At 63.8% G+C, this 10,567-nt stretch overlaps 2 protein-coding genes and 1 long non-coding RNA gene across 3 annotated transcripts; 1 reads left to right on the top strand and 2 right to left on the bottom strand.

Moving 5' to 3' along the window:
- Positions 1-273: 273 nt before the first annotated feature.
- On the bottom strand, positions 274-1,258 carry LOC144301675 (uncharacterized). Its single transcript, XR_013368414.1, has 2 exons — positions 715-1,258; positions 274-470 (listed from the first exon to the last, which is right to left on the bottom strand). It is a non-coding gene; the product is annotated as an uncharacterized LOC144301675 (long non-coding RNA).
- A 1,612-nt stretch (positions 1,259-2,870) lies between these two features.
- On the top strand, positions 2,871-4,159 carry LOC144301674 (uncharacterized). The gene has a single exon (XM_077878718.1). The coding sequence runs from the start codon at positions 3,045-3,047 to the stop codon at positions 3,903-3,905; it is 861 nt and encodes a 286-aa protein (XP_077734844.1). The 5' UTR covers positions 2,871-3,044; the 3' UTR covers positions 3,906-4,159.
- A 4,154-nt stretch (positions 4,160-8,313) lies between these two features.
- On the bottom strand, positions 8,314-9,470 carry LOC144301691 (uncharacterized). Its single transcript, XM_077878733.1, has one exon. The coding sequence runs from the start codon at positions 9,424-9,426 to the stop codon at positions 8,314-8,316; it is 1,113 nt and encodes a 370-aa protein (XP_077734859.1). The 5' UTR covers positions 9,427-9,470.
- Positions 9,471-10,567: the final 1,097 nt, after the last annotated feature.

Below are 10,567 nucleotides of genomic sequence, written 5' to 3'. Positions count from 1 at the left end.
AGCTTCCCCTGCCCCCCCGCCTTTTGCAGCGCTCTTATTCCCGGCCCCTGTTCAGTGGGGGTAGCTCTTCCTCTGCCCTTCCCCATCTATAAAGTGAGTCTCGGGTGCTGGGTGTGCACCTTCCCCCTACACCCTCCAAGCCCCCCTCCCCACCCCCAGCTGAGCTGTTGGAGAAAGGGCTCCTTGAGGAGGGGCTGTTGTACTTACACTTATATATGTCTTTGAGATAAGAACTTCAAAATATGTGAAAATAAACTAGAGGGACAAGCTGCATCAGGAAGGCACAATTTATTTGGCTCACATAGGGTTGGTTCCCCGCTGGAGACAGAAGCCCCTGGAAAACCAGGGCTTCCCAGGGGTGGGGGGCACACTTCCCAGGGTCACAGAAGGATCCAGATCATCCTGCTCCATCCTTGTCACTGGCTTCAGAGGGTCTGCTGGGCATGTTCTTCATCTGCCCCGTGCAGAACCTGGAGACCCACCGAAGGCTTGTTCCAGGAAGGGTACAGGTGTGGCCCCCATGCCTTGGGAGTGGCTGGGCAGGAGGCTCATGGTCAGAAGCAGGTCGGGGTGCTACAGGAGACGGGCCTGCAGACCAGGGTGGGGCGGGAGGGCTGGCAGGACCCAGGGGACTGGCAGGAGGAGGTCACAAACACCAGGGGCTTGCAGCTCACGGGCAGGCACACGGAGGACTGGGAGGAGGGGACGACATACACGGAGGGCCGGCAGCTCACGGGCACGGACACGGCAGGCTGGCAGCTCACGGGCATGGACACAGAGGGCCGGCAGCTCACGGGCACGGACACGGAGGGCCGGCAGCTCACAGGCACGTAGCAGGACGCCTGGCAGGGGCTGGAGGTGAAGCAGGAAGCCTGGCAGCCCGGAGAGCAGCTGGTGTGGCACATGTTGGCGTGGAGCTGGGCTGGTGTCAGGGAGGAGGGTGGAGGTGTCTGGAGGGTGCTCCCGGGGCGGCCTTTATACCCCGGCTGGAGCGTCCTGGAGCATGACTGCCTGTTGACTTCCTCAGTTGTTTCCAGCACGCTTCCCCCCGCATCCTGTCGCGGGTGTGCTCTCCTGTGTCAGGCTCCACCATAAATAGGTTTAGCGTAGAGGCCAATTTCTTCTTCTGTAAACAGGTTGTTCTGGTTTGACTTTGTGTGGGGTTGGGGTGATCTCTCCAGGCCCGCACTGTGCACACAGCACCACTGGCTCCACTCCGGACTGCATCCTTCATCCCTTCTTGCCTCATGCCGTCTGGGGGCACTTTGGGGCAGTGATGCATTCTGAGCTTTTGTTCTGCACAGAGAACATTAAAGTGGGGATCCCTATGCTGGGAAGCAGGGAAGTCTGTGGGACAAGTCGGGCCTCCACTTGTTTTGTAAATAAAGTTTTATTGGAAACAGTCATGCTCGTTTGCTTCCGTGTTGTCTGGGGCTTGCTCTGTAACGCGGGGTGCTTATCGAGAGCACGCCACTGCCAGCCTGAAATAGTTACTCTCCTCCCTTTATGGAGAGGTGACCCCTTCTGCCTCCTAGTAATCTATGCAACAGCTGGTTTGTTCGTGCAACACATATGTATTGTGTGCCGGCCACAGAGACGTGCTGGCCCCGTGAGCCTTGCGGGCGAGGAATGAACGAGTGTGTGAAAGTTAATGCGTGAAATGATTCCAGAGCAGGCCAAGTCCCAGAAAGAAAAACAGGTTCAGCAGGTAGAGAAAAATGAAGGTGCTGGTGGGTGGTTTGGGGCCCCCCCGGGGGGAGGCGATGCCGAGCTGGCATGCAGGTGACGTGGCGGGGGCAGGGTTCCAAGCAGAGGCAGTTGTGGGGGTGTGAGGACGCTGCCGCAGAAAGAGGCACGTTCCTGGAACAGCGGGCGATCCTGTAGAGGGGGTGCTGGGCTGCAGGGGGCCAGGCTCAGCCCACACGCTTGAGGTCCAGGCATTGCACACCCGGGCCCATGGGATGGGAAAGACTGTCCACGGGAGGACACGTGAGTGGGAAAGACCCAATGTGAAGAAGAGAAAACAGAATTAAGACACACGAAGAGTGACTAGGGGACCATATCAGGAAGTCTAACAACGAGCGATCCCAACCCAAGGAGGAGCAGAGAATGATATTGAGACGTAAATAGTGGACCAAAGTCCCCGATGGTTTTTCAAGTAGGCTCCATGCCCAGTGTGGATCCCAACGGGGGGCTTGAGCTCACCACCCTGAGGTCAAGACCTGAGCTGAGATCAAGAGTCGGATCTTTAACCAGTGAGCCACCCAGGACTCCCCCCACAAATTTGTTTTTATTTAAATTCTAATTTACAGATCCAAGAGTCTCAGAAAACCCCTAAAGTCCCACATAATCTGGCACCGAGGTCGAGGCCCCGGACTCCAGGGTGCAACCGAGCAGCTTCAGATTCCTGCTGCTTCACCCGGTGGTGAGAAGGCCCACATGTCAGGGACTCTGACTGCACCTTCGTGTAAGTGGGGTCCCCCCCACCCCTTGGATGGTGACAGGGATTGGTGACTAATCAGGGATGAGCGGATCCATGTGCAAGGGTCCCGCACGGCGCCTGGTGCAGGGCTGGGACAGTGTGACATGTGTGAAGTGGCCATGGCCGCCGGCCACGAGGAGTCCTGCTGCTCGGCTCTGGTCTGTCGGGAAGATTCTGGATCACGGAATTTCCGAATCGATCCCGGTCTGGTGAGGGGGACGGTGCTTGTGTGGATGGAGGATGGTGTATCAGCTCAGGGAGGCCCCCCAACATCCCGATGTGGGGGTCCCCTGTCCCCAGCTGATGGTCCTTCACCATCCTACCCGGGCTCTGAATCCAGAACTCCCGGGGCCGCTGGGTCATGGCAAGCCTGCAGCTGACACGGGGTTTCCTGAACTGAGTCACTCGCACCAGGAACTCCGGGGAGAGACGCGGAGGAGGAGGAGGAAAACCATCAGGCAACTGCAGGAAGGGACGCCACAGCTGGGTATAAAGGCCACCGGGGAGGAGCCTCCAGACCAGCCTGTCCTCGTCCCCGACTCCACTCCAGCCCCACTCCACCATGTGCCACACCAGCTGCTCCGAGGGCTGCCAGCCGGCCTGCTGCGTGCCCAGCTCCTGCCAGGTGTCCAGCTGCGTGCCTAGCTCCTGCCAGGTGTCCAGCTGTGTGCCCAGCTCCTGCCAGGTGTCCAGCTGTGTGCCCAGCCTCTGCCAGGTGTCCAGCTGCTTGCTCAGACCCTGCCAGGTGTCCATCTGCGTGCCCAGCTCCTGCCAGGTGTCCAGCTGTGTGCCCAGCCCCTGCCAGGTGTCCAGCTGCGTGCCCAGCTCCTGCCAGGTGTCCAGCTGCATGCCCAGCCCCTGCCAGGTGTCCAGCTGCGTGCCCAGCCCTTGTCAGGTGTCCAGCTGCGTGCCCAGCCCCTGCCAGGTGTCCAGCTGCGTGCCCAGCTCCTGCCAGGTGTCCAGCTGCGTGCCCAGCCCCTGCCAGGTGTCCAGCTGCTTGCTCAGACCCTGCCAGGTGTCCATCTGCGTGCCCAGCTCCTGCCAGGTGTCCAGCTGTGTGCCCAGCCCCTGCCAGGTGTCCAGCTGTGTGCCCAGCTCCTGCCAGGTGTCCAGCTGCGTGCCCAGCCCCTGTCAGGTGTCCAGCTGTGTGCCCAGCCCCTGCCAGGTGTCCAGCTGCGTGCCCAGCTCCTGCCAGGTGTCCAGCTGCGTGCCCAGCTCCTGCCAGGTGTCCAGCTGTGTGCCCGTGAGCTACAGGCCAGTTGTGTGCTTTCCAGTGAGCTGCAAGCCTGCCGTGTGCCTGCCCGTGAGCTGCAAGCCCATCGTGTATGTGGCCTCCTCCTGTCAGTCCTCTGGCTGCTGCCAGCCCTCCCGCCCCACCCTGGTCTGCACCCCTGGCCCCTGCGGCACCCCTAACTGCTGCTGAGCTGTGGCCTCCTAGGACCCCCTCCTCCCTGCAATCAGAAGTAGCTGCTCTGAGCTCCTACCAGGCAGCCCAGGCATCATCCATCTCAGACCTTCTGGACCCAACTGGATCATCTTCCAGCAAAGCCACTTGATCCTCATTAACCAGGCAGAGCGGGTCGCCCACTGGGTCCCCCGGCCTGGGTCACCCACACAGCACCCAGCTGGCTGGTGCAAGTGCCCAGGCTCTGCAGCTGCCCCCACGAGAGTCTAATAAATCCCGGAGCGTGTGCAAAGCCCCCAAGTGTGCGCGGCGTGTCTCCTTTAGTGCCTTTCTCGAAACTGCTTTCTCCAGGTGGCTCCCCAGGATCCAGGAGTGCTCCCTCTGCCGAGGCGCCCCGGTTACTAGATGGCCATGCCCAGGCGGCGAGGGGGCGAGTGGGCCTCCTGCTCAGCCTGAGGCGCCCCCGGGGCTTCCTTTGGTCCCACTTTGTCCCTCGAACCACCGAGGTTCGTTCTTGCTCTGCTGGGAGGGACTGAGGGTGCGTCTCCAACCTTCCCACCTGCCTTTTAGGTACAAAGGTCCCCACTCAGCCACTGACATACGAGGCCAACCTGGTCGAAAACCGGGACGTGTATGCTCCGGGGAAGAGCACAGCTCCTCCTTCGTCCACGGGGACAGGGCTCTGGGGGTAACTCCCCCCCGGAGTCGCCCGCGTCCCCCTCCCCAGGACCGGTCAATACAGCCCTGCAGGCGAGGCGGCTCCGCAGACGGGCGACCTGAGGCTCGTGCACTGGGAGGTGGGCCGGGTGGGCCGGGTGGGCCCTCGTCATCCACGGACTCGCGAGAAGATAGATGGGCAGGGGGCACGGAAGAGGAGGCCGTGGGAAACGGGATGCTGCGCTGCGGGCTTGGAGCACAGAGTGGGGAGCATGGAGCGCGGAGCACGGAGCACCGAGCAGGGAACACCGAGCAGGGTGCAGGGAGCACTGAGCAAGGAGCACCACACAGAGAGACGGAGCAGGGAGCACCGAGCAAGGAGCATGAAACAGGGAGCAGGAACAGAGCAGGGTGCAGGGAGCACTAAGCAGGGAGCACCACACACGGAGCACGGAGCAGGGAGCCCCGCTCACAGAGCAGGGAGCACCGAGCAGGGAGCACCGTGCACGAAGCAACGTGCACAGAGCACGGAGCAGGGATCCCCCGAGCAGGGAGCACCGAGCAGCGTGCAGGGAGCATTGAGCAGGGAGCATCACGCACAGAGCACGGAGCAGGGAGCAACGAGCAGGGAGCACCGGGCAGGGAGGACCGAGCAGGGTGCAGGGAGCACCGAGCAAGGTTCAGGGAGCCCCGCGCAGGGAGCACCGAGCAGGGAGCCCCGAGCAGGGTGCAGGGTGCAGGGAGCACGGAGCAGGGAGCCCCGAGCAGGGAGCACGCAGCAGGGAGCCCCGCGCGGGGACGGCGCTGCGCCCGGGGGCCGGGGGACAGGTGTGCGGGCGCTCCGCAAGGACCGGGCTCCCCAGAGCGCGGCCGCCGGGACCTGAGCGTCCGCCGGGGTCGGTGCTCCAGCAGCGCCGGTGCGTGCGTCCCCGTGGCCCCCGCGCAGACTCAGCCCCTGCGTCGCCAGCCTCGACGCCCGCCGTCCGCGCTCCCGCGTGGGGCCCGCGTGGCTCGGGGTGGGGACCCCCGACCCGCCAACCGGCCCTGCCCCGACGCGCCTGCGCCCCTTGCGGGGGACCGCGGACACCCTCGGGCTGACTCCCCGGGCCGGGGCGCGGGCCGCCGGGGACACACGAGGGCAGGGCAGCGCCAGGGGAGCCGGGGTCAGCGGGGAGGGGGGGGGGCGCCTGAACCAGGACGTGGTCCCCGGGGAGCGCCCGCGGGGTCCTGACCGCGCCGGGACCGCGCACCCACGGTTCTGGGAGCGCCCGGCACCCCCAGGCCTCGGGTCGCGAGCATGTGAGGGTCGGGCCGGGGCGCCTGCGGGGCTCCCTCCTCCCGGCCCCGAGAGCCCCACCGCGTGTCCAGCCGGGGCCCCTCCCCCCGGGCGCCCCCGGCCCGCCACAGGCAGCGCGCAGGCCCCGCCCCGGGGATGCCCTTGAGGGGTGGGAGGGGGACCGCGCTGCTCCCGGGTGCACCAGGCCGCCGCCCGCAGAGGGGCTCCCCGGGGTCGGGGTGGGGGCTGGGGGGCTCGGAGGGTGGGGGCGGTGGGGGCTTTGAGGCTGGGGGTGGTGGGGCTCGGAGGGGGGGGTGGGGGCTCGGAGTGCTGAGCCATGTCTCTGCAGCGGAACAGGCATCGTGGACGCTGACACCTCCGATGCATTCTCTCCTTGGGCAACCGGGGCTGGCTGGTCGTGTAGACGCCCTGTCTGGGAGCAGTCTGGCTGACTGTGTAGATGCCCCGTCTGTGAGCAGTCTGGATGACCGTGTAGACGCCTCAACTATGAGCAGCGTGGCTGACTGTGTAGAGGCCCCTGCATGAGCACACTGCCTGGCCGTGTAGACACCCCACCTGTGAGCAGCCAGGCTGACTGTGTAGATGCCCAATCTGTGATCAGTCAGGCTGACCGTATAGATGCCCTGTCTGGGAGCAGCCAGCTGACTGTGTAGACATCCTATCTGTGAGCAGTCTGGTTGGCTGTGTAGATGCCCTAACTCTGAGCAGTCTGGCTGACCTTGTAGATGCCCCATCTGGGAGCAACCAGGCTGACTGTGTAGACGTCCTATCTGTGAGCAGTCCAGCTGACTGTGTAGACGCCCTGTCTAGGAGCAGCTGGGCTGACCGTGTACATGTCCCATCTGTAAGCAGTCTGGCTGGCTGTGTAGACACCCCATCTGTGAGCAGTCCAGCTGACCGTGTAGATACCATCTATAAGTGGCTGGGTTGGCCATGTAGACGCCCCGTCTGGAAGCAGTCCAGCCGACCGTGTAGACACCCCGGCCAGGAGCCGTTGGCCGCAGGCAGGCTGGCCAGGCCTTTACAGGGTAACTGAGCCTCCTGCAGGAACCGTCAGGTGGTCCAGGGTGTCCAGCCGCCAGCCCAGGGCAGGGGTGCCTCCTGCAGGGCCCCACCCAACCCTCCCGCGCACATTTTGGCACCGTTGTGGGCCGCTGGTTTCCTCAGGAGTCAACATCTGTGCCCTTCACGGCCCTGGGGTCTGGGGTGTGGAGCCTCCCTTCGCCTCGGGGTGCGGAATCCACCCGGGTCTCCGCCTTTATCTGTGCAGATGGTCTGGTTTTCTTAAAATTTAAATGAACAAGTAACGGGCACAGGTTTTGAATAAATTCAGGCGAACTGAGGGGTTTAAGAGCCCAGCCCCTTTCCCTTTCGAGGCCCCTTGGCTCTGGGTCCTCCCCCGGGGTAGAGCCCGCCTGGGGCCAGGGGAGCCAGCCTCTGAGGGGGCGCCTGTCCTCTCCCGCCTGCCGCGCCTCTGCTCTTCTGCCCCCGGGCCTCTCCCCCCTGTTCCTGGTACAAGACATAAGGGGGGCCTGATGCCGGCCTGGTTGGTCTGCCTGGTGCCCGCCTGGCCCCCCAGCGCTGTGGTCCCCTGAGACTGCAGGCCCGTCCTCCCCCGCTGTCCCGAGGGTTTGTCCACAAGGCACCTTTTTGCCCCCATCTCCTTAATCAGGCCTCGAAGCCTTGAGTAGAGTGGATGATGCCTGACCCACCCTGCACCCCTCTCGGGGCCTACGGGGATTTACTCAGAGCGCCAGCCCTTGTGCCCACCCAGCAAGCGGCTGCTCCTCTGTGTGGGGACCCCTCCCCAGGGGAGTCAGCACGGTGCTGGGTACTGAGCCTCGGGGTCCCGCCAGTTAGGGTCGTGCAGCTCCCCTTCACCTGCAAGGGCAGGGGGCCGGGTGGGCCAGAGCCTGAAGGCCACTCAGGGTGCGGGCCTTCTGCGGCCCTGCTCACCTCCCGGGCCCAGGCTGGGAGGGCTCCGCACCGTGGGTGGGTGTGGGTGTGTGTGGGTGTGGGTGTGGGTGTGGGGGGGTCCTGGGAGGGGAAGGGCCAGGTGCGTGCAGGTGACATCCACATTCTCTCAGATGCTTTGAGCTTGGACGTGAGACTGTGTCGTCACTGTTTGCGGCCCCACCCACAGCAGCCGCGGCTCCAACTGGGGGCTCTCAGGCTCGGAGGAGGAGGGACAGACACACGCCCATCTCTACTTCACGACACAAACGCTTTATTGATTACGGCGATTGGCCTTCGTCACACGGATTACAAGCCACGGCTCATGCAGACGAGGGCCTCGGGGCCGCAGGTCGCCCCTGCTGAGGGCTGCGGGCCGTCTCCCCAGAGAGGGGCGGGCGGCCTGTTCAGGTTCCCAGTTGGCAGCAGCCGCATGTCCACCGGGGGCAGGGGGTCCCGGGGTTGGGGGACGGGGGGCTCAGCAGCTGAGATGGCAGCTCCCGGGGCAGTTCAGGCTGCTCAGCTGCAGGCGGGGCGGCGGCAGGCCTGGCGGGAGCACACGGGGCGGCACAGCAGGGACACACTGGAGGCCTGGGGGCGGCAGCTGGACTGGCAGGGGGAGGGGGAGGCGCAGCAGGCGGGCCTGCACACGGGGCGGCAGAGGAGGGACACGCAGGAGGAGGGTCTGCAGGGGCTGGGCTGGCAGCAGGGGGAGGCCTGGCAGCAGACAGGCTTGCAGCAGACAGGGGTGCAGCAGATGGGGGTGCAGCACACGGGCTTGCAGCAGACAGGGGTGCAGCACACGGGCTTGCAGCAGACAGACCCACAGCTGTCTTCCTGGCAGGGGGAGGAGCTGCAGCAGGAGGGCTGGCAGCTAGACTGCTGGCAGCAGGGGGAGGCTGAGCAAGGGGATGCCTCACAGCACACGGGCTTGCAGCAGACAGGGGTGCAGCAGACAGGGGTGCAGCACACGGGCTTGCAGCAGACAGACACACAGCTGTCTTCCTGGCAGGGGGAGGAGCTGCAGCAAGAGGGCTGGCAGCTAGACTGCTGACAGCAGGGGGAAGCCTCACAGCAGACAGGCTTGCAGCAGACAGGGGTGCAGCAGACGGGGGTGCAGCACACGGGCTTGCAGCAGACGGGGGTGCAGCAGACGGGCTTGCAGCAGACAGACACACAGCTGTCTTCCTGGCAGGGGGAGGAGCTGCAGCAGGAGGGCTGGCAGCTAGACTGCTGGCAGCAGGGGGAGGCTGAGCAAGGGGATGCCTCACAGCACACGGGCTTGCAGCAGACAGGGGTGCAGCAGACGGGCTTGCAGCAGACGGGGGTGCAGCACACGGGCTTGCAGCAGACAGACACACCGCAGCCCTCCTGGCAGGGGGAGCAGCTGCCGCATGAGGGCTGGCAGGAGCCGGGGCAGGCTGGTGGGCAGGGGCTGGACCCGCAGCTCGCAGGGGTGCAGAGGAGGGTCAGGCAGGAGGCCGGGGCGCAGCAGGGGGGCTCGCAGTAGCTCTCGGGACAGTCGTCCACCTGCCAGGAGGGGTCGGGGCAGGAGTCGCCGGAGCCGGGCAGGCAGACGCGGCCACCGTAGCTCAGGTCGCTGGAGCAGACAGACAGGGTGGAGGCGGCCATGGTGTGGGTGCTGGGGTGGGTGTGGGTGTGTGTGGGTGCGGGTGTGAGTGTGTGAGTGTGAGGTGCTTGAGCCATCTGTCAGCTTTTATACCCTCCAGGCGTGTGTGTTGGCCCGGGTTCCCCACGCCTCCCTTCCGTGTTGGCCCAGCGCTGGTCGCAGGGGACCCCTCATTAGCGCCGCTTTATTTTCTACAATTAGTTTTTACTCATTAAACCAGCGAGTGGGTTGCAGGAGGCTGTTTTCCCGTCTGCGCTTTGTTTGGCTCCACACACCTTGTGGAAACTACTGGAGGCGGGGTTGGCGGAGTGGCCGCCAGGGTCTCTAAGGTCACCCTCACGCGGGGGCTCGCTGTGCCTTTGGGACCCGCGCACGGGCCGCGCCAGCGTGTGAACACGGGGGAGAGACTCCCAGCACCGCTGCAGGCCCAACTGTGAAGCGCCGCCAAGCAACGTAAAGAGGGTGAGACACGCACAGAACAGGACGACTTGACCAAAGACCCCGGGCAGTGCGTGCCCACCGGGTCAGAAACACAGGGCGGCGGCGTCTTCTACTTGCCACCCCCCCACCCATCCGTCTTCACTGGTGTCATTTCAATCAAAGCCCAAAGGGAATCTCTTTGGCACATAAATTGAAGATACTGAACGGCCCGAAAATATTGGCAGGATGCACGGTGGGCGAAAGGTTAGTATGATTTTAAAAATCCTCACAACCGGGGCAGGAGAAGGTACGAAAGAATCAAATACAAGATTCGAATCCTTCAGATTCCCAGTTAGCGGTGGAATTGCCGGGTCCCGTGGTAACTCAGTGTGAACGTTCGAGGAACTTCCAGAAGACTGCTGTCCTCAGCCCCTGTGCCTTTTTACTTTCCACCGGCAAGGTTTCTCCACATGCTCCCCAATGCTGCTTCTGTTCTGTTCTTTTTATTTATTTCTAATTTTTAAAAAGGTTTTATTTATTTATTCATGAGAGAGGGGCAGGGATACAGGCAGAGGAAGAAGCAGGCTCCCAGTGGGGACCCCGATGTGGGACTCGATCCCAGGACCCTGGGGTCATGACCTGAGCTGAAGGCAGACGCTCAACCACTGGGCCACCCAGATGCCCTGATTCTGTTCTTTTTTCTTTCTTTCTTTTTTCTTTTTT

Source organism: Canis aureus, chromosome 30 (genome assembly GCF_053574225.1).
Source record: "Canis aureus isolate CA01 chromosome 30, VMU_Caureus_v.1.0, whole genome shotgun sequence".
Lineage (NCBI taxonomy): Eukaryota > Metazoa > Chordata > Mammalia > Carnivora > Canidae > Canis > Canis aureus.
The sequence above is the reverse complement of the archived record's forward strand: the minus strand, read 5'-3'. Positions and strand labels throughout refer to the sequence as shown.